The sequence below is a fragment of the Amphiura filiformis genome, unplaced genomic scaffold (assembly GCF_039555335.1).
Source record: "Amphiura filiformis unplaced genomic scaffold, Afil_fr2py scaffold_189, whole genome shotgun sequence".
Lineage (NCBI taxonomy): Eukaryota > Metazoa > Echinodermata > Ophiuroidea > Amphilepidida > Amphiuridae > Amphiura > Amphiura filiformis.
The window spans coordinates 78494-102305 of record NW_027305653.1 but is presented as its reverse complement, the minus strand read 5'-3'; the positions used below and the strand labels follow the sequence as shown (position 1 = coordinate 102305).

At 37.4% G+C, this 23812-nt stretch overlaps 1 protein-coding gene across 2 annotated transcripts; it reads left to right on the top strand.

Annotated features, from left to right (window-relative positions):
* The first annotated feature begins 11364 nt into the window (after positions 1-11364).
* LOC140145271 (kelch-like protein 21) lies at positions 11365-23481 on the top strand. Of its 2 annotated transcripts, none has more exons than XM_072167034.1 (6): positions 11365-11641; positions 12624-13282; positions 14943-15176; positions 16530-16819; positions 17710-17859; positions 19310-23481. In XM_072167034.1, exons 1-6 carry the CDS (start codon positions 11486-11488, stop codon positions 19564-19566), a joined length of 1746 nt encoding a protein of 581 aa, XP_072023135.1. In that variant the 5' UTR covers positions 11365-11485; the 3' UTR covers positions 19567-23481. The 2 variants fall into 2 exon arrangements, with proteins under 2 accessions (XP_072023135.1, XP_072023136.1); XM_072167035.1 differs by having other exon boundaries at positions 11487-11600.
* Positions 23482-23812: the final 331 nt, after the last annotated feature.

Here is a 23812-nt window from a genome sequence, read left to right as displayed (position 1 = left end):
CTTAAAGTGTATGTATGTGGGGTGAAAAGCCGACGATCAATTGAAAATTTTGACCTTTCGTATTGAAGATATGGATTTTTTCCCAAAACACCAAAAAAAAAATTAGGTCTTTTTGGGAAAAAATCCATATCTTCAATATGAAAGGTCAAAATTTTCAATTGACCGTCGGCTTTTCCTCCTGCTACATACACTTTAAGAATATATCATTAGATTTATATAATTTACTTCGAGGACTGTTATGTATCAAAAATTTGAAAAATATCAAATTTTTATAATTTGTCATAAAATTTGTATTATATTGTGATTTTCAAAAATGAAAATTATTTGATATCAGAAAGACATGCTTTGTATTCAGAATGCAATTCGATACGTCTGAGGTGCTCTCATGTCCCACAAAAAAAATACTGTCGAAACGCAATAAACGCTCATTTTAGATCCCTTAATTATGCCAATATTAAATGCTCTAAATGAGAAAAAAAGGAAGTTTTTAAAAGATAAAGTGAGTTTTTCAGTAAACACTTTTTTACCCAAAACTAGGTCTATTGATTTTGATTTTATCAATTTTGATGAATCTTAATAATTTTGACTCTCACTGCATGGAGGCGGGCGTGAATCGATACTGAATTGGTAGATTTAGGTGCTCTTGTAAGACTCCCTCCCTTGCACTCCATCTTAGTGAGAAACATCCCACCGGCCATTCCTTTCATATTGATGCCTATCGCTCAACAGCAACTTCATGGAAAGCATGCCATTGGAAAAGAAGATACAAGTCTGTGCTGACGACACAGGCTGACTATACTTATTAAAGCCATATTATAACATTTGCTGAGGAGAACACCCTCAAAAAAAAAAAATTAATTCAGGTTTTTACATGATTATAATAAGTAATCAAAGATTCTCTGCAAAATCAAGACTTTAGGTGCTGTAGTTTTGTCAAAATCGAGATTTTGAATAAACCGTCAGAACTGTTGTTTTATTAGGCCCTTCGCACTTGATTATTAGTTTCCTGTTTACCGCCCGCGTCCAAAATTGAAAATCTCAAAATAATTAATTATTTTATTTTTATTTCTAATTTTCTCCTTTAAAATAACTTTCAACAACTTCTACTTGCCATTTTCTGACTTTAATAATATCAACAATAATGATGAATGAACAAAGAGTACAACTCCACCTTCATTTATTTATAAAATCAAATATTGTTGTGAAATAATTAAATGCCCGCCCTAGTCAAAAGCGAGTCAATAGTTGCTTGTAACAGTTCAAAGCGAAATAAAGAAAATAAAAGATAATTAATAATTAATTATTAAAAGTCACCTCGTCCCTTTTTCAAAATCTTTAACAGGAAACTAATAATCAAGTGCGAAGGGCCTTATTACGATAGAAATATTAGTCGAACGGTGTCAAACGCGTATGCGATGTTCATAACACATACTACGTACACGAAACACACACACACGCCAGAGGATCGTACCGTATTACAATCGCCAGTAACATACATGGGCGCTAGTAGTAAATTCCAATTTTCTTTGGTTTACCTCACTTGTTCGGCTCAAAATTAAAAGGGGATATATCTGACAGTAAAAGCTAACATGGTCACATGGAAAATAATACAAATCTACTTTTAAAGAAATGTTATAATATGGCTTTAAATTAGATGTGGACAGCTACCCCACTTACATTTATATTACTGTAATACATAAAAAATTCCACACATTTTATTTTTAAGTCGACCCTCTTTGGTTTATTACCCCCCGAAAAAAAAAAAAAAAAAGAAAGACAGCTACACATTCATGCATTGTAAATTAAATGATCATAAAATCATAATTAGTTGTTTCATTTTTAAATAATAAATAAATAATAGGCTATGCCTACTGGGGAAAGTTAGATTTTCGCTGTCTCTATTTAATTTGTTTGAACATCGAAATTTGTGTATGAAGTATAAATAGTAAGTACACCACATATACCGCGCCGTACATTTATTGTCACTCACACTGACCATCGAGATAAACTGTCAGTGTGACAGTCACTGCACTGCAGTATCACCGTATCATCAGCATGATCAGTGACTGGACCAAAACTGAATGTAGGGCCTACATTAATACTATTAATTGCTTAAACTCACCATAGCCAAAAGTAGAAATACCCTGAGTAGGGCAGCCATCGCTGTAATTTTTCAGAAAATTTTCCCTTCATTTTGATTACACTATCGGGACGAATATACCGGCGAATATAGTACTATACTACAGAAGCTTACAGACACGGTAAACCGGATGTAAACATTGCTAAGGACGCTAAAATTTAAAGAACCCCGCGAAAGCCGTTGACTGATGGGAGAAGCAAGACATGCGCATTACGATTACGGTGAGTGACGTCAGGTTTTTCCGCTGCCGAAAGTAGGATTCGTTTTAAAGGGTACATGCCACCAAATAGCTTTCCATAGACTTTACGTGCAAAACAGGGGTCACGTTTTAGGCTATTAGTCGAGTTACGTCTTACTTTGAAATATATATTTGATATCATTTTAATCAGAACAAAATTCTGCATAACATATCTGAAAATGACACCATATTTTAGGTCTACTTTTTGAGAAAAATAGCGCTATATAAAAGACCCGATTTTCCCGTGTTTACGTCTGACTGCTAACCGCGTTTTGACCTCGTGTGTTCATGCGCTCATCATCGTAAACATCACTCAAATTTTCGCGTTTTCTGTTCAAATTAGTAGAGATCACATTCATAAGTTCTAGCAAAACACGATTTGCAACACTAAAATTGTTAATATTGTACCGATTTTGCACAGTTTTTATGCAAAGTTGGGACTATAGTCGTGATAAACTTTTACCGGAAACCGCTTCACACGCGGATTTAGTGGCATGCACCCTTAAGTCGAACAATAGCGTGACCGGCGTGACGTAGTTTTTGGCATTGTTCCTATATGCACTTTCACCCTCCTGGGCCGAGTTGATCGGGAGCCGATCATCAGGTCATATTGAGGTCAACATGGCAGCAGCCGAAGGTAAGCTTACTCGAATGCACCGGTATGTAAAATAATTAATTCTTAGTTTAAAACAAATGTGACAGCATTAAAATTCTAATCTACTTTTACAGTGAATCATCAGAATACTGTACTGGGTCGCATGTCATATTGGGTACATGAATTTGGTGATGGTGGTGGCTCGGATTACTCCACCAGCAACAAGAGTGTGACCATGGTGACTGTGTGTCAGCAGATGCAGATTTACAACATGTACAATAACATTTTCCATCTTTTTCACATGTTCATTTCTTTAGGTATGCCTAAAGTTAATTTTTTATTACTTCCGTGGTCCGAGTTGTGCGCCAAGCGTAGACGAGCGTACACACAGAAGAAATAAACAATCACGCTGATCATGCTGATTGGCTGATCAACAATGCACTTGACAACAAGCCGGTTGACCCATTGGTCGTCGGCGCGGCGCGTAGTAGGCGACCTTGTCACTTCTACGCGATCGCAATTCACTAGCGCGTACCTGGACTACAAAAAAAATAAAAAATTAACTTTAGTGGGGATTATGCACTTTCAGTTTCCCACGCGTACGCGTTTTGGATTGCATTGCGTACTTTCCCAATGTTAATAAGTGAGCATATTTCTCCAACAATATTTTGAGAAGTTGACGTTGAATTTTATATTATGTTTAAAGTTGCAATTTTGTGTTTTTGATCGCAAAGATCAGATATTTTATTCGATTCGAATTCTGAACCCTTGAAAGGGTGCAGAATTCGCAGAATGTTGACGATAATTTTGCCTAAAATGCATTTGATCCTTAATTTTGTTTCAACCGAGTCTTAAATTAGCAAGCACAATAAAGTTGGTATGGTACCATTTTTATATACATTGATGAAATTTTAAAGATTTTTTTTTCAAATTTCTGACCTGTGCAAATCGTTAAGTGTGTATTTCCCATTGACATCCAAAAGGCGTAAGCCAGTCCTTAATATAGGTATCCCAGGCAAACCTTAGTTAACACATTTGCTAGTCAGCGAAATTCGCCGAGACCGGGGCCCAAACACAATGCATATTTACATAGAAATTTGATTTTTTTTTCGAGAATAGGTCGGTGAAGGAAACCTACATAAATATGTTTTCTATACTTCACTTGACCCAAATATATGATTTTTATGGTGATAATCAAGTCGCACATGGAATTATAGAGGGATTTTTATAGCAGTTCCATTAAAAAAAACTGCTATCGCCATGAGACTAAGATCTAGAAACACACCCGAAATGCCGTTTTGGGGAATTTTGCTAGCTGAATCTTTTTGATGAAAGTCAGTCTTTGACAAGATGTAACTTTGCTACGGAAAGTGCTATGAAAAAAAGGTTTTCAGTTTTGGCTTTGTTTACTCAAGGGCTTTAATTTGATAAAAATGATGCAGTTTGATGGCAAATTTGAATTCACCTAGCATACCTACTTAATACATAGGCACAGCGTATAGGAGTTGGCAAGCGAGTCTAGGTATGCCAGGCAAACCTTAATTAACACATTTGCTATAGAAAAATTATTAAATTTGTGTACATCGTGGAACATTCAACTGTTATAGGATCAGATATTGCCCAGTCCTGATAGTTGAGTATCGTATTAATAAAAGTACCGCCCATCCTTGGGTCTCATAATGACGATATATCAGACAACATACAACTGAGTTTGCCTCCTTAATTAATGTATAATTAAGCCAGTAGACAGCTTGCAACATGGTGTCAGAAGTGAAAGTCTGATACTCGAGAGACCCCCGCCCGTTTTGAGATGACTCCGATCACCGTAGAAGTCGAAAGCAGAGAGATATGATCATTTTTAGTTTGGTCACCGGGCGTAAAACAACGACATTGAAAATGTGAACAGAAAACTTTCCACGAATCCGAAATAGCTAATGGGTGACGTGCTGTGTTGCCTAATGGAGTGCAAGCTGAAATTAGCAGAACAGTGGATGGAAAAGAAAGAAAAATCGGCGAGATCGCGAGATGCTTTGAACTGAGGAACTTTGAAAGAATCTGATAAAACTAGTTTGCAGAATATTAATCAACAAAGCTGAGCAGAGATATGACCGCAAGAATACAGAACTGGCAAACTAGTGAATTGACAGTGAATGATCCAAATGATAGCAAGTCATGCAAGTACAAGTTGACAAAGCTTAAAAAGGACTTGTGACTTTTGCTGATACACAATGAGATATGTGTTTACAATGTGATGCCATTGGACGCGATTATAAAATGATTATGAACCATGTTAGCAATGTAGAAGCCATTCGCATGCAGGATGCAAGTCATTTGTCATAGAGATGATTCCAGAAGAGAATCACCATGAGGATGTTTGCAAGCAATAATCTGAGGTGAAGTGGACTGCAACGTTGCACCTCACCGGGTGTAAGCCATTCAACATGCGACGCAGATGTGATGCCGTCGGTGTGTTCAGGATGTAAGGCACCCAACTTTGTGTATTATCGAGATTGACAGATCAAAATGACAAGAAGATCTGCAGAAAGAAAACTGGAACTCACTGGTCAAGACTGAATCCTCAACGCGATTACTTGTTCACAGTTTAACAACAACAATACCTTTAAACCATTTTGAATTATAAAGTTACTTGAAATTAACCTCATTTAAAATAAAAATGCTGTGTGTCGCGAAAAGCCTTTGGACATTTTCGTCAATTGGTGCATCTGGACAATCGTAGTTTCCAGCAATTTTCTTCACATTTACAGAGGAGAGGAAGAGAAGACAGCACAGCAACTTAGTAATTTTAGGCACTTGTGTTTAGGTTTTTCTTAGGCCATTCATACTGAGCAACCAAAATTTAAACTTCCCAAATTAACTAATTATGTTCACAGATAAATGACTTTTGAAAGTCAAGACTCAAGTAAACTTTCATGGAATTGACAATGGTCAATGGACACTAACATTCTTGTTTAAATAAAGAAAGGGAGATGTTATAGGATCAGATATTGCCCAGTCCTGATAGTTGAGTATCATTATTAATAAAAGTACCGCCCATCCTTGGGTCTCATAATGGCGATATATCAGACAACATACAACTGAGTTTGCCTCCTTAATTAATGTATAATTAAGCCAGTAGACAGCTTGCAACATCAACTACGCTTGTTACTCCGCAACTAATCATGCTAAGCGCTACTCTACGCGTCCATATTGCGAGGTTATCTGCGTACAACAGCTTACTACGCACAGCCACGTTGTACACGAATTAAGTAATTTTTCTATAGTCAGCCAACTTTGCCTAGAACACAATACATATTTACATAGAAATTTAAAAGAACAGGTAGGTTAAGGGATCTAGAATTCTGAATACGAAGCATGTCTTTCTGATATCAAATAATTTACATTTTTTGAAATTCACGATATAATACAAATTTTATGACAAATTATTAAAATTTGATATTTTTCAAATTTTTGATATATCAGTCCTCGAAATAAATTTTATAAATCTAATGATATATTCTTAAAGTGTATGTAGCTGGGAGGAAAAGCCGATGATCAATTGAAAATTTTGACCTTTTAAATTGAAGATATGGATTTTTTCCCCAAAAGACCTATTTTTTTGGTGTTTTGGGGAAAAATCCATATCTTCAATACTGAAAAGGTCAAAATTTTCAATTGATCGTCGGCTTTTCATCCCACCTACATACACTTTAAGTATAAATCATCAGATTTATAAAGTTTACTTCAAGTACTGTTAAATATCAAAAATATCAATTTTAATGATTTGCCATAAAATGTGTATTACATTGCTAATTTCAAAAATCAAAATTATTTGATATCAGAAGGACATTCTTCATTATTCAGAATGCAATTCGATATATCTGATGTGCTCTAATTTCCCACAATAAATACTGTCCAAACGTTCATACCCCTTCCCTTAAGCCTAACGCTCCTGAATACTACAAAATACTACTTGATATATGCGCTGTTCGTGCATGCATCCCACGTGGTGTGATGACGCAATCGCCCTAAGTGATATATAGGCACGGTTTCGCTGGCCAGCGAAGCCCAAGACCTGTGGCAAAGTGTCGCCGACCGAGTGCTTGGCATGCGAGGGGTCTCGGGTTCGAATTCCCACCCAGAGGAAACAACTTCTTTCCTTCTTTTCTCTCTTTATTCTTTCCTTCTTTCCCTTCCCGTCGCCAAAAAGCCCTAGGCGGTTAGGGTTAGGTTACCACTATTGAAACTCAGTATAGGCTTCCTTAACCCTAACGCTCTTGAATACTACAAAATACTACTTGATATATGCGCTGTTCGTGCATGCATCCCACGTGGTGTGATGATGCAATCGCCCTAAGTGATATATAGGCACGGTTTCGCTGGCCAGCGAAGCCCAAGACCCGTGGCAAAGTGTCGCCGACCGACAGGGTTCGCGCCAGATCGCGTCTTCGCGTCCATGACGCTTTTTTTGAGCGCCGGACGCATTAATTTTGAAATTATCAAACCTTCTGCGTCCGACTGGACGCAATAAAATTCAATGTCAGTCTTCAGAATGCAAGAAAGATCCCTGAAATTCGCCAATTGATCATCAAACTAAATACAGTATTCTCCGTTATATGCAAATTATAGTATGCAAATTATGTGTGTTCATGGATCTCATACTCCAAACTTAATGCCAGAGCAGCCAGACAACTATGACGTCATAGAAGTAGCAATGTTTATATGGGTGTATAGTTCAGTGGTGAGACGAAAATATCGTGTGTACTGCCTTGCGTGACAATCTTCTAAAATTATACAAGATTTTCAGGATTTTATAGATTCCTCACATTATTTTAATGCTTCAGCTGGTAAATTTGTGAGTTTCCTCTACTCAAAAATGTAGAACTTCTCTTGATTACTGAAGGAAAATTTGCGTTAGAAAGCGCACATGATAATCAGCTTAAGAAGTTAGGGTGCCGAATTTTGAACCACATTCGGCCTGCAAGTTGCAACACTGCAATTGCATAACCGGCGCAGATAGTAAGTTTGACTGTTTCACATCATCTAGTAAATTTCCTTCCAAATGACAAAATTACCCAGTAATAAGCTTAACAAATGTTACAGTTTTCCATGCATGGGTGGCCATGTGGTAATTATTGTCGCAAAATTTTTCAAAACATGATCAGTCACAAAATATCTCCTTGTTTCTTTAATTCTTTATTGTTCGTCTTCAGTAGGGCCTACTCTTAATGTCCACTCTTAATGTGTACATATATCACATTACCCCAGAAAATGCTTAACAAAATTTGGGACCCCGAAAAAATTACCCCGGACCCTGAAATTTTTTGAAATGGGGGTTGAAGGGGTCCAATGGACCCCGTAAATTTTGACCCAGCGCTAACCCTGCCGACCGAGTGCTTGGCATGCGAGGGGTCTCGGGTTCGAATTCCCACCCAGAGCAAACAACTTCTTTCCTTCTTTTCTCTCTTTATTCTTTCCCTTCCCGTCGCCAAAAAGCCCCTAGGCGGTTAGGGTTAGGGAAACCTACATAAATATGTTATGTTGTCTATACTTCACTTGACGCAATGGTGATAAGACACTCGCACATGGAATTTTAGAGGGATTTTGATAGCAGTTCCACATAGAAAAGCTGCTATCATCATTGAGACTAAGATCTAGAAACTGTTTGATGAATCTGTTTGACGAAAGTCAATCTTAGACAAGATGTAACTTTGCTACGGAAAGTGCTATGACAAAAAGGTTTTCTTTACTCAAGGTCTTTATTTCGATATATAAAATGATGCAGTTTGATGGCAAATTTGAATTCACCTGGCATACCTAATTTCTTGTCTCACTCTCAATGTTAGGTTCCAAATTATAGTCACAAACGGCCAATAGATAAATGACTATAGGCCTATCATTGGAGACTGAGTTCCGCAGTCTAGTTCCAAACAGCCATCCTCTGACAAAATAATTCTAATCACGTATGCAGAAAGACAAAGTTCTGCGACACAGTCCGAATTTAATTATATGAATATTAATTCATAACCTCATTAATATACGCGAAGCCTGTGATCCCCGGGGGTCACTCGCATTCCTAAGTGGTATGCATGCTCGTCCCCCAAAACGGGGAAAATGGTCTATTTTTGGCTTTGTGGCGTCATCGACGTTTTTAGAAAAAAGGGTGCTTTTCAGCATGTTCAGGTAAAGTGTCGACATTTAGGGTATTTTTTCAACTTCAATTCACTCCGTCATGTCAGTCAGACATCCGGGAACATTGTCCCCTTCGTCCCCTTTGCACAAGCGCGCACATAGCAACCAGCTCGAGAAAGGGAACTGCACATGCGCCCACTGGTTTTACAAGGCTATTTCCCCTTTGTGACGTCAGCCCGACCAAGAGAATGGGTTTGTTTTAGAGTTTTTATGACATTTAGGGGTCCATTTTAGTTTCTTACGCCGAATTACGCCATATTTTAGGGGTAAGATTTACAGAGCCTTACGCCAATAAGGAGTGAAATTTTTCTACACTGATTACGCCATTTAGGGTCCATTTTTGACGTGCTGGGACCAGTCAAAAGAAATTGATTACCTGACCGCGCACTAATTGTAAGGTCATTAATATCTCACAATGACTCCTGAGTCCTGATGCGCTACATTGACTTAAGGGTGTGCGTCCGTGCATACGCTTTATGCACACGCCTACGCGATGCCTTCGCGCGTCTGCAATTGGAAGCTCTTCTTGTTGGCGTGAATTCACTTGGTCGATTTTTTTGTAGGGTAGGTAATAACAATAATTAAAACTGGTTATATTTAACAGTGTTTTATGACATAAAATAACATGAAATGCCATTTTGATTTGTTCAAAATATCAGATACGACGGTAATGTCATGACAATAATAACTTTGCACCATCTTTTTTGAGTTCTTTGTGTGAAATTATCGGGTTTTGTCTTGGGCCTCACAAAAATACCCTAGGATTTCACACAATGACCTAATCCACAAGGTCAAATTCAAAGTCAAATTTCTAATGACACCAATTTCAGCTCATTTGGCCATACGGTTACAGAGACATAGTCATTGAAAAATCAGCCACTGCGCCATTTTTGCCATAAATCGCAAAAAATGCCTAATAGGCAGGTCATTGCAGGCAAAATTGCCCTATATACCAGATTAGAACAAATTTGAAGGAGGTCAGGTGTTACATGGAATGACCCACTTATTGTAGGCCCTGGAATGAAAGAGCAGTTTTCTTCATTTACTTGGCCTAAAATTAAAAGTGATCAGTGAAAACTAACATTTAAATAGAAATCTATTCTTTATGCAAATCACACATTATTGCTTTAAGATTGCAGTCTACACAGGTCTTTCAAAGTCTACCTTATGGTAGTTTCTTAGTGTCTAAAATATGAACAAATGTAATGTAAGAAGCCTCAAAATATTTGGGGTCAGCGGTCTTGAGCTATGGTCGGCCGGGAACCCTGCACCTTTTCCACAATGTAACCATACTTAATTTTGAAATACCCACAGCGTGCAGGGCAGTTGTATGCCATTGTATCCATGGGCTGTTCCATTTGAAATCCAGGGGTGTGAATTTCTGGTAATGGGGGTTACCTGAATGGATGAATCTATTTGAAATCTACACCCCCTGTGTGGGAGATTATGGTTATGTCTTCCATAGTGGGTATATAGATTTCAACTGGAATCAAATTTGAAGGAGGTCAGGTGTTACATGGAATGACCCACTTATTGTAGGCCCTGGAATGAAAGAGCAGTTTTCTTCATTTACTTGGCCTAAAATTAAAAGTGATCAGTGAAAACTAACATTTAAATAGAAATCTATTCTTTATGCAAATCACACATTATTGCTTTAAGATTGCAGTCTACACAGGTCTTTCAAAGTCTACCTTATGGTAGTTTCTTAGTGTCTAAAATATGAACAAATGTAATGTAAGAAGCCTCAAAATATTTGGGGTCAGCGGTCTTGAGCTATGGTCGGCCGGGAACCCTGCACCTTTTCCACAATGTAACCATACTTAATTTTGAAATACCCACAGCGTGCAGGGCAGTTGTATGCCATTGTATCCATGGGCTGTTCCATTTGAAATCCAGGGGGTGTGAATTTCTGGTAATGGGGGTTACCTGAATGGATGAATCTATTTGAAATCTACACCCCCTGTGTGGGAGATTATGGTTATGTCTTCCATAGTGGGTATATAGATTTCAACTGGAATTTCCAATTGTTGATTATTGCAGAGCAACATCTATAGCATGTGTTCTTAGATGGTCACAAGCCAACAAATTTAAAAGACTTGTGGGCCGGAGCATGAGGTACATGCACAATTAACATGGCTATGACATTATAAATCAAATATGGTATGGTGTGCAATAAATTATTTTTGTTTATCTTACAGAATCTGGTGCTGGTGTAACACTTTGGGGAGAATGGGGGGAACTGGGAGATCCACAAGAGCCACGCGACAACTGCGACTTCCAAAACTACAACCTTCCAAGCAACATATTGTCAGCTTTTAACGAGATGCGACTCAGTAACGAGTTGACTGATGTAGTCCTGACAGCTGGGGGTAGAGACTTCGCCTGTCACAAGACGGTGTTGGCTGCTGGGAGCCCTTACTTTAAAGCTATGTTCACAGGTAGTTTACAAGAGAATGAGTTACACAGAGTAACTTTAAAAGTAAGATTTTATGAAGGTACTATATATTATCTATTCCAGCTCCAGTAATGCCTCATTAATTTCACTGGACTTTTAGGTGTGTGCATTTTACTTCGAAAAATCAATATAACTAGACTAGTGCTAGATTCCATACCCCTCTAGTGAACATTGACTATCCAGGAAAATTGCATGAGGTGTTACTGGAGTTGGAACAGATAATAATACACATATCAAAGGGGGGGGGCACATGTCCTGGGGGGCACCAAATTGACTAATATAGCATCAATTCTGTGCCCTCTCCAAGCGACGAAAGGCAAAATTTTCACACTCTTCACGCCCATTTTAGCAGGAATTCATTTGAAGGATCAATTTAAGACCGATATTCAACTTCACTATAACCAAATTTAATTAGTGGTAGGCCCCATTTGTGCAAATTTTCGAGCACTCTGCATGCAATTATTTTAAGATTTGGGGAGGCGTCATTATGTATCCTTAGCCCTGGGCACCACAACCCCTACGTGTAGCTATGCCGCTGCCTGAAGGTTCCAGGCCCGGGTTCCAGGTCAAATCCTGTTTAAGGGTGACTTTCTTATAATTCCTTCACTAATGAAAATAACATCAGTATTCAGTAAAATGAAATGGTCTTCAGGGAAATATGACATCAATGACAACTTTGAAATTTAATTCAGCCATTGCCGCACACAAGAAACCCACAAGTAATTGCAGAAAAGATGCAATTTGATAGCACAAAATATGTCTAATTTTAGTTCGACCAGAGATCCTAAATAAATTTCGGATTTAAATAAATGAAATATAAAAATAAATTCCGGATTTATATAGCATGTAAATAGAATTTCTGCTCTATAAGCATATGACACTAGCACTGAATTTAATTAAAATTGCAATACATTTGTATTTTAAAAGTGTAAGTGGGATCATACTCAAGTTTGTACTCTTTCATATTTTAATGCACAATTTTACTTGTTATCTCTCTATTCAACAGGAAGTAGACCCAGTAATGCTAGGCTGCGTGATAGACTACCTCTATACTTCACACATTCAAATCACAACAGACAATGTGCAAGATCTCCTAATAGCATCCGATTTCTTTCTACTCAAATGTTTAGTCCACGCCTGTACCGACTTTCTCAAACGTCAGCTACATGTGGACAACTGCGTGGAAATCCATAAGTTTGCTGAGGAGCGAGGGTGCCCTGAACTCACTCACGCTGCCCTCAGATTTGTTTTAAGAAACTTTGCTGATGTCTCGAGAACTGATGGCTTTTTACAGTGCAGCGCGGATGACATAAAAATATATGTAAGCCATGACAATCTACAGATAGCTTCCGAGAAAGCATTGTACAACATGCTGCAGAGGTGGTTAAATTTTGATCTTGTTAATCGTAAAGCCAAATTTCCAGAACTTCTAAAACTTGTCCGTCTTGTCTACTGTCCTTTTGACAAGTTGCTGGATATTCAAAGAGAACCTACTGTTCAATCATGTCAAGAATGCATAGAAGTGGTGAAGCTCGCTAGGAACTGTTTAAATGATGTGGAGGTGAAGCCGAGGGAGTGGATTAAACCAAGGAAATCAACAAATCTTGCCAATATGTTAGTAGTTCTAGGAGGGGTGCAGGCAGATAGAACTGTGCATAGAAGTAGGTATGTAATCAAAGAATCTGGACTTAATGATTCCAGACCATAGATATTAGATCCAATGAGAACCGACTCTGCCATGTTTGTGTGTAACTCATGGAGGGCAAAATAGTGTACCTTATTTTGTCATGTACGTGGTGAACTTTTGATTTTAGTGTGCAAAGACGAGAGCCATACAGACCGCGTACAAGCAATCAAAGTCCCAGTGTATTGTATGATGTGAGTTCTTGCATAGTCATGAGGGCTGCGTGCCTTCACATGTATACGTGACAGAGCATTTGCATGCTTTCGCGATTACGCGATAGACCGTGAAAATATGTGGTAATTACGTAGCAGTCTCGTCTGTCGCATTTCATGGAACAAACGGCCCTCATTATCGGGTGATGCTGAGACTTTGATTGATTGCACGCGGTCTGTATCTCTCGTTTGTGGAAGTGTGTACTTGTTTGCATTGTGGGAGTAGTACGTTGTGCTGAATGCTGATAAAGTGGACTAATAAAAGGAATAAGTGCTACGCACGCAAACCTTTGTAATGTTGAAGCAAATTATTGTTTGATATTGGGCTTTTGTTGATGAATGCCAGAGGTAAACTCCACATGTGACAGTATGGCAGATTTATAATAGTGTTACACATGGGGCAATCCTGAGTCGGTTGTCTTTGGGTCTAATCTCTTTGTTCCAGACTATGTTCATGTAATGTTATAGTAAGCATCGAAAGAGCACACAATCATGGTATTCACGGTGCAATTGCGTTTTTGGGTGCAATTGCGTTTGATTTTTAATTTTTTTTCTACAAAAATTTAAACAAAAAAGAAGTTACAGACCCTAAATTACTTGTTTTTCAAGGTTGAAACTGGAGAAATACTGCTAAAAAAGTTTTTTCAAAGCTGGATGAAGTTTTAAATTTTGATTACCGGTACTCTTGTTTCTATTAGATAAAGTTTGATTACTCTTGTTTCTATTCAGCCAGGGGCACATTGAATTAGCATGCGTTGTTAGTTGTTCAATAGAAGAAAAATATTTAATTAAAATGAACAACTTCATCCAGCTTGGGGGAAAAGAGCTAGAATTTTTAATTTTTTTGTAGTAGTGCTATTTCTCCGGTTACAACCTAGAATAACAAGTACATGTAATTTATGGTCTATATTATTTTTTGTAACAAAAATTGTGTTTTCCACCTCTGCTTACACTGGTAAATCTTAGTTAAAGCTGTCTCTCTCTTTTGACACATTACTGCGATGTATGTCAGACTCATTTCTGCATGTAAAGAGATGAGTAAGAGGTTTAAATTCTTACTACTGCATGTCTTCCAACTGATATATGTCCATCGTGGTCCAACTAAGTAGGTAGGCAACACACATCAAAGTTACCAAATCCTGGCCATGGATATTTCTTATAATTAGTGAAATAATTAATTAATATGGTTGTATCTGCTTTATTTCAAATTATCCATTTCACAAATGGCTTATGTGCTAAACGCAATTAATTTACACTTGTTAGTCATATTGCCTCCACTATGACTATAACAAGTGTAAATGAATTGCAGTGTTTGCAATGTTGTATCTCTGTACAACACTGCAGATTCAACTGCAAATCGCAATATCCAAAAAATTATGCTCTTCTCTATAAATTTTCTCACTAAAATCAACACTGACTTGACTTTCAGTTTGCTGACATACTGCTGTGATCCAAAGGAAGGTTTCATGCACTGGTCCAAGCTAGCAGTGATGCCGTATAGCCTTAATAGTGCCGTCATGTACGATGTTGCATCTTTGGCTAATGACATTTATGTGACTGGCGGATATGAAGGGTCTGTTGGTGGTGGTGCTATCGCAAGTGTGTGGAGGTACGATACGCAGAAAGATACATGGGATGGCGAGAATAGTCTGCAGTGTGCAAGGTAAGCAAAACAATGCATCTAGCATATAGTCCGGTATCTATGGGAAGTTAATGATGACCCGGCCCCCTAGAGGACTCTACCAAACCAAACTTTTTAGCTTCCTTTTATGGTCCTATTAACAAAAAATAATTTCCGGCACTCTGGCCATATTCAAGGTTAAAGGTCAACACAATTTTATAGTTGCTCAAATCTGGTTAACAAGCAATTCCTCTTATTGCAAGGATTCAGAAAAAGTTTAGTTTGATCTACCTGTGATATACAGTTCTGAGGTCAAATTTAGGGGTGGTCAGTTTTTTTGGCCACACAGGGGCCAAAAATTAAAATGCTCAAGATTTCAACGAAAATGGTCTCATCACATTGCTCGTCATGTAAAAACAAGTCAAAGAAGGAATCATTTGCACTGTCTAAAATGCTTTGTTATTGACAAAATTGGGCAATAAAGGTCAATCCTCATTACAGCCTATTGACCACAACCTATGTTATGTTTTTTTATTTGACTTGTTTTTACATGACAAGCAATTTGAGACCATAAAAGAAAGCTAAAAAAGTGGTTTGGTAGAGTCCTGTTGGGGGTCATCATTAACTTTATGAAGTTTTATGATGGGAATATTAGTCGAACGTTCAAAACACAGTACGTACATGGTGTGCGGATGGTCATAAGATATCAAAAGAACCGACCCCATTCGCAGGAGTGGCTCCCATTGGCGACCATATGTACTTGTATTAAATTGCAATTTTCCTTGTATTGCCTCATCTGTTTGGGCCAAAATTAAGAGGACATATCTGGCAGTGAAAACAAATATTTTGTGGAAAAAAATACAATTCTATTTCTTTACGTAAATGTTAAACATTAAGCGTGTGGATCGGATTTTAAGTGAAACAATCTACAATCTGACCAACACGACTCCACTTGTTGCCAGAGTCAAGACTTATCAACTCAAATTTCTCCGCCATATACTGTGTCTTATAGATGACGAGCCTTTGAAAGAATATGCCCTTTATATATATATTCCACCACACAGGAAGAGGAAACTGGGATGGCCATGCACACTGTACTTGCAGTATGTCCAGCACCTCCTGGGAGATACTGAAGGGATACTGCAGCCAAACAAAATTGTTTTGCTTGCCCAAGATTGCTGCCCAAGATTGCAACAATTGGAGAAAGCCTGTAGTCGCCTGCTCTGCAGCTGACTGATGATAATGATGTAAATGTTACAATTTGGTTTTATTAAGAGCATCAAACAAAATCTGCTATGCCCACTCTTTATTTATGTTTGAAATCTCAAATGTATTATAGGCCATTGGAAAACTGTAACTTGACTTGTTGTTTCCCTTTTTCACTGTCTCCTGCAGATATAAACATGCCTCTGCTGTTATGAAAGGGAAATTATACATATTAGGTGGATTTGATGGCACTCATAAACTAAACCATATGGAGGTCTTTGATCCAGATAAGAAGGAATGGACAACCAAAGAACCAATGATAGAGCCTGTTGCATTCCCAACAGCCACAGCATGGAATGAGAAGCTTTATGTGATTGGTGGATTGAAGGAGGATGATAGTATTTATGAGTGGATGCAGTGTTATGATTTGCAGAGTGAATCATGGTCTGTGATTAAAACATTACAGATACAAACTAAAGGTAGATATCAGATTCTTAATAACAATTTCATTTGATCATAATGTGACCAAGTGTATTATATACTTATTTTTAACCACTTGAGGTGAATCATTCAGTGTACAGACCTTTCTCCCCATGTTTCTACCCCATGTTGCCCAGGAGTGCCGAATCTGATTTAGGTATTTTGTTGTCAAATGCATCTGCCTCACTAAATTCAATTTGCCGTAGAACTAGCGAGGTAACAGGATTAATTATCATAGCGATGTGTCTATAGTATTTGCAAACGTAATTAGAGGTATTACCCTGCACTAGACGTTACCATCATCATAACAACTGATCCTCTGCATTGCACCATAGATCATCAAAGAACAGGGGTAAAGATGTGGATCGTAATCTGTAGAATTTTTTATGATAATCTGTGATAGCACTCATACATCTATAGGTGATTAGTGCAGCCTGGTTGTAAAGTTTGTTCGGTTTATATAAGGCAGAAATTATTTGGCTTTTGTAACTGGGAGCGTCAATAAAGTCCCAACTCACGCTCACGTAAAGTCACATAAGCGTGCGCTAGTCACACATTAAGCAAGGCACACCTAGTGTAAGATTGCGCCCAACAGCGTGCACGCTATTCTATATCAATACACAGTGTTATGAGTCTTATTTTTTCCGCCTTATATAAGCCGAACAAACTTTAGTGGTGGGTGGAGAATTCAAACAGCCATAAGGTTTGTATAGACACATTGCTATGTTTATTGATCCTGTTACATCATTACTTCCAGAGTGAATTCTGTTCATGAAATTTTTTCTATAGCTCCCAGTACTACTGCATAATTTTATGTATATTGTTAACATAACTATCCAGGGCAAACCTTAGTACAAACCTAATTTATATCAATTAATTTTCTCAACAGGATGCCTAAGTGTCTTGCTCAACGATCTGATCTATCTTGTCGGGGGTCGAACCAAAGACGTTCATGTATATGATCCAGCTGCAGACAAGACATTGCAAGTAGCACCTTTAAACTGCATACACATGTGTACAGGTATCACTGTAATGGAAGGCAAGTGACATTTTGATTTTCTATACAAAAAATATGCAGGTGCAGTTGGGCTATTCCAGTTGAAATCCATACACCCTCTATGGAAGACATGACCTTAATCTTTCATGCAGGGAGGGCAGATTTCGAATGGAGTCGTCGCTCATTCAGGTAACCCTGTTTGAAGTTCACAGTCCTTGTATGGGAGATTAAGGTCATGTCTTCCATAGAGGGTGTATGGATTTCAACTGGAATAGCCCATCATCACCTGCTTATCATCTGTGAATGATAGTAAAAACAATTCCTATCTTTTATTCTCTAAATATAAAAGAAAACAACTTGCAAGTTTTGTTCAAGTCACTCTATAGTGAGCATGGGAGATTACATTTTGATGTGGTGTCATGTACACTTGTCATTGTTGAAGTAAATCCACATATTTTCTTATTTAATGTGGGTGAATTCAATATCAGACACTATTCTCAGTTTCAGTTTAATTTCAGTTTATTTCATCCATTCAATTACAAATGCTACAAAAACAATATATATATTATACAATATAGAGAGGAGCATTTTAAAATGAGAATGTTTTAAAATATTCTCCCATGATTCCCAGGGTAGGATGTACAGACAGCTAGGCATTACCCAATCGGAACTGGCTGTGAAATCTTTGTAAACCACTGCATCTGCCCCATACACTGCAGTAATGGAGCGAGTGGATAATATTTTTTGTGAATATTTGCATCTACTGGGAATTTAACCAGGGCCTTTAGCAACAGAGGCCAAGACTTGAACCGTTGGGCCATACTGCTCTCTAAACTATTTGCCGACTTCATGTAATGTCATGAAGTTTTCAGACTATTATGTATTCAATTTACCTTAGGCACACAGTTTAAATTGTTCATTTGAAAAATGTGGTCATGGGATATCATGAAAATTTTATCAGGCTCACAGATATCATGAAAGAAAGTATTTTCATGTGGCTGGACCTTAAATAATTATGTTGATTCTGGTAATAAGAGTGAAATAAAAAATATAAGAAAAATATTTGATGAACATATTTTAGGCATTGAATTCCACTTCAAAATATCAATCAGAAACTTGTGACAATTCGCTGGCGAAGTGATGTAATAATCGGATTAACTACCATAGCAATAGGGTAAAACAATTTTTGAATATACCGCACTTCACTAGTACGTTCATGTGGTACCTCTGCATTGAACCATATCATGCTGATCACTCTCATCTGTAAGATTAGTATCTTTGAAAAGAACGGTATTGTATTCAATACTATGATAGCAGACATGCACAGGTGATGAGTACATCCTGCTTGGACGCAGGTATCAGTGTCCTCTTCAAATCATATTTTTTCCACACAAAATTCAAATGTATTAGCAATTTTATCACAGTAGATTTTGATTAAAATTCTGATAACTGTCACACCCAAATAATAATTCTTTCGTCATTTATTTCACAGGTAAAATCTATATCATTGGTGGTGATAACTTGAAAGACCGCTCATGGGATGTTGTTGAATGCTACGATCCAAGCACTAATACATGGACGGAAGAAGGCAATATGCCACTATCGCTCTACTGGCATGGTGTAGTTAGTTTGGTCAAAGATGTGCGTCTCTTAGAATGGCCTAGAGATTGGCCAAAGGACATGAGTGCTGGACCATTTATGTTATATCGAGGTTATGGGGAAAGAGATGTTAGCTTTGATCCAAGATAATCGGTCTACTGGCATGGTGTGAGTTAGTTTGGTCAAAGATGTGCGTCTCTTAGAATGGCCTAGAGATTGGCCAAATGACATGAGTGCATGTTATATCGAGGTTATGGGGAATGAGATTGTTAGCTTTGATCCAAGGTAATCACTCTACTGGCATGGTGTGAGTTAGTTTGGTCAAAGATGTGCGCCTCTTAGAATGGCCTAGAGATTGGCCAAAGGACGTGAGTGCTGGGCCATTTATGTTGTATCAAGGTTATGGGGAAAGAGATGTTTATAGCTTTAATCCAAGGTAATCGCTCTACTGGCATGATGTGACCAGTTAGTTTGGTCAAAGATGTGCATTTCTTAGAATGGCCTAGACATGAGTGCTGGACCATTTATGTTGTATCAAGGTTATGCGGAAAGAGATGTTAGCTTTGATCCAAGGTTACGTAGAATACAAAGCACAATGAAGGCTTGTGCACTATAACCTGAGACAAAATTAAAAAAACTAGTTTGCGTCTGACGTCACTGTCAATCTAATTGCCCACAAACCTTGTTTGGTTAGTAGCACATAAAGGAAGGTTGATTCATCTGATGCTGAACAGAAAAAAGGAATCGCAGAAGATGGCGAAAAATTACGGTACTTTTACAAGGGAAAAACCTACTTTTCTAGGCATTGTTGACATGGTGCATTCAGGAAAGAGTTTGCTATTACTAAGTCCTAACTTTTGAGATGGTTTGTATATTTGAAGGTGCAAATTTCATAAGGCAAGCTGGTTTACCATCGCTTTCAGAAACAAAATCATCACAACGCTTGCAAACAAACCATGCCCGAGTCTGATTGACAGATGATGGCAGACTCAAACTACTCTTTTTAATTCTGTCATTGATTATGTTGGGCTTAAGAGAGCATAGACTGGTGCATTTTTGCTCATGTGTTTGCACAGAGAACTTTGTTTTGGTAGCAAGATAGCGGATCTGTGCAAAAGGTCAATGGGGTATATGTTCAACAAGCTGGTACATGATTGCAGGAATTAATAATGAGTGTTCAAAAGGTCAACTGATCTTGTTACCGTTAGTTATAAAAATGTAAAGGTCAACATTTTGTGTTAAATTTAAATTTACTTTATGCTCACTGCATAACCAGGGCTGTCAACATTCGGCATGATTTTCATGCATTTGGGCACTCATGCCCTGACGCCAAGGACAAAAATGTTTATCCCTACCATACCACTTTTTAGACTCTTGATCACCCAGGTGAAAAACATTAGGGGTCAACAATTAACCATTTTAAGTCGGCAAACAATATTATTTCCATCCCGGTATGCCTCTGTTTGACAATATCTCATTCCAAGCAATTCTGAAAAGTTGACAGCCCTGCATAACTTTGGTTAAGATTTAATTGATATAACTATAATAAGGCATTGAATTCTCCTGTTCCAGTTGAAATCCACACCCCCCCCCCCTTAAGACATGACCTAATCTGTCACACAGGGGGTGTAGATTTCAAATGGAGTCACCCATTCAGGTAACCCCATTTGAAATTCACACTCCCTGTGTGGAAGACGGGTGTATGGGTCTCAACTGGAATAACCTATTTCCATGAAGAGAAATGATCCACATCCACTTGTAAAGACTGCTGGAAGTAGTAAATGTAAATAAACAGTCTGTTTCTCACAGGCTCGCAGTTGAGGCATCACGGGGGCAAAACGCTCCACAAACTTGAGCTTTATGCCCAGTTTCCACCAGGATTTTCCCCAGTCAAAACCAAAAATAATTGAAAATTCTGATTTTGGGCAAAAAATTCAAAATTGTCAGATTTCATGTTGCTCTATTTCCCGAAAAAAAATCATGATGATGCCACTGCAACCAATGCAGCTGCACAGCTGCTGAGCAACATAGACTTATCATATGAGAAAAAAAGTTATTTTAATTAAGTGCAGAACATTGGTATAAATGCATATGAAATATTATTTATAATTTATTTACATTATAAATCAAAACGTTTCATGAAAAGTTAAATATGAAAGGCATCAGTGCAATAATTGTAAAAAATGACTGCTTATAAATTATTTGAGTAATGTTCCAACATAATCTGGAAATAATAGTAATTAGTAATTCTTGTAATCATATATATATATATGAATCTGTGCTAAATGGCTCAAAGACCGAATATTTCAGAAACAATTTTGACCAATATAAGTGAAATATTTGTGTTGTGAGAGCACATGTATAGCAGATATAATTTATAACCTGAACCATCACCAGCAATATGAGAATGATGAACATTCAAATAAAGCAGACACCATTTCAACATGTTGTCGTTCAGACCACTGCAGCATGTTGGTATCCCCAAAGTTTGATACACTGAGAATCTCAAAGTGGACCTTATATATAATACTAATTTTCCACAAAATTTGGATCATCACAACACCATAAGTCCAAAATTTAAGTCAAAATATAGTTTATCCTTCGTGTAAAAGAGCACATAATTAGCATAGTACAAAAATCTTCTATTTCTGAAGGATTATTATGTAATAGGTGTATTCTGTAAGCTGATTAATTCCCCAATGGAGTCTTTACACTAGTGTAACGCATGAACATTTGTGCCTACAGTGAGGCAAAATTGGGTATATATATCTGCAGTGAAACACATTAATATGCTTTGAAATAAGCTCTCAATAACAAACCTTATATGTGACCAAAATGCATCAAAAGTGATGCTGGTAAAAACACCAAAGCCTTTAGCTTTCATTTGAGATTAAAATAAAGTTTTGATGTACCAAATCTACAATAAAATATGTAGTATTTATCAATAATTGCCACCTTTTATTATTTATATATTTATTAGAATCTTTAGTTTACAGGGTACTCAGTGTAGTCCCTTCAGTGCAAGACACTGCTATCCAGGAGGAGGAGGGGGTGGGACAGTTACACAATATGTATTTAAATCACTTAAGGTAGGTTGTACTACACCCCTTGATAAATTTGAGACTATTTTTGCATTTTTCTCAAAAAATAATAACACACTGGTAACAAAAGTTATGTATATTATAGGGGCAAGGAATCCAGTTACTACGCTGGAATTTCAGTGACTCAAGACAAGCGGTCTCATGGAAGAACAGAGGATACCTTGGGCCTCATAAAAGAACAGAGGATACCTTAAAACATCCACTGAATGAGTAACCCAAGCAAAAGAAGAAATAAAAGAAACAAACAAAAAGCGATACGTTATTTATGGTTTAGAAAAGATGTACCACAAGAATGTACCTTATATCTTAACATAATGATGAACTACTTGTTTGGAATCACTGAAATGTCAGTGAAATAATTGGATTCCTTGTCCCTGTAATATACATAACTTTTGTTACCAGTGTGTATTTTTTTTGTTGAAAAATGCAAAATTAGTCACAAACTTAATCAAGGGATGTAGTACCACCTTAAAGGTACAAACTATTGTCTTCCAATTAAGTTTTTACTTATTGCAATTTTCACAATTATATTAAAAGGGCATTTCGTGATCCACAGCATCATCCCCCACTTTTCTCAAAAAAAGTTGAGATTTTTTATATCACTGGAAACCTCTGGCTAAATAATGTTTATATACAAAAAAATTCTTGCAGATAAATTCGTTTAGCAAAGATATCGTGAAATTTTAATTTTGTTCTGGTATACCAGAACGAAATTACAACACATTGTCTATGGAGCAGTGTATTACACATAATCATGCATAACTCGCAACGAAAAATCGGAATCGACTGACATTTTGGGAATAAGCTTTTTTCGTAGATATCTTCTAAAAATATCATAAAAAGAGGATGCTAGGATCACGAAATTAAACCTCCTTTAACAAAACAAAATATAAGGCCTAAACATAGCAGCTGATGCTGTTAAAATAAACAATTTGGGCAGTCTTGTAAGTGTAGTGTTTTGAATATCAACAAAAAACATGTTGTGTGCTACATGTATTTATTGCAATAAAATCTTAACAAGATGTCACATGACTGTAGTTTTTCGTCTCTGGTTAATTTAATTAGTTATTTGGAGTACGTTTTTTTTCAGATTCAGATTAAATTTATTTCAAATTCGTGGCCCGTAGGCCAAATTACATTCACTCATACAGCTCACACACCCCTTACATACACCCCCACCCAAACTATCAGCCTATATACACACCCCACCCGAACAAACGCACCTCCCATCGCGCGCAAATGCATCGCGCGCAAACGCATCCCACACAACTGCAAACACCTGTAAGCATAAACAT

Excerpts from the sequence above, each read along its gene's own strand:
- LOC140145271 (XM_072167034.1), top strand. The coding sequence starts at position 11,486 with ATGCGACTCAGTAACGAGTTGACTGATGTAGTCCTGACAGCTGGGGGT. Across the intron at positions 13,283-14,942 it reads AGAACTGTGCATAGAAGTAG|TTTGCTGACATACTGCTGTG; the intron begins GTATGTAATCAA and ends CTTGACTTTCAG. Across the intron at positions 16,820-17,709 it reads ATTACAGATACAAACTAAAG|GATGCCTAAGTGTCTTGCTC; the intron begins GTAGATATCAGA and ends TTTTCTCAACAG.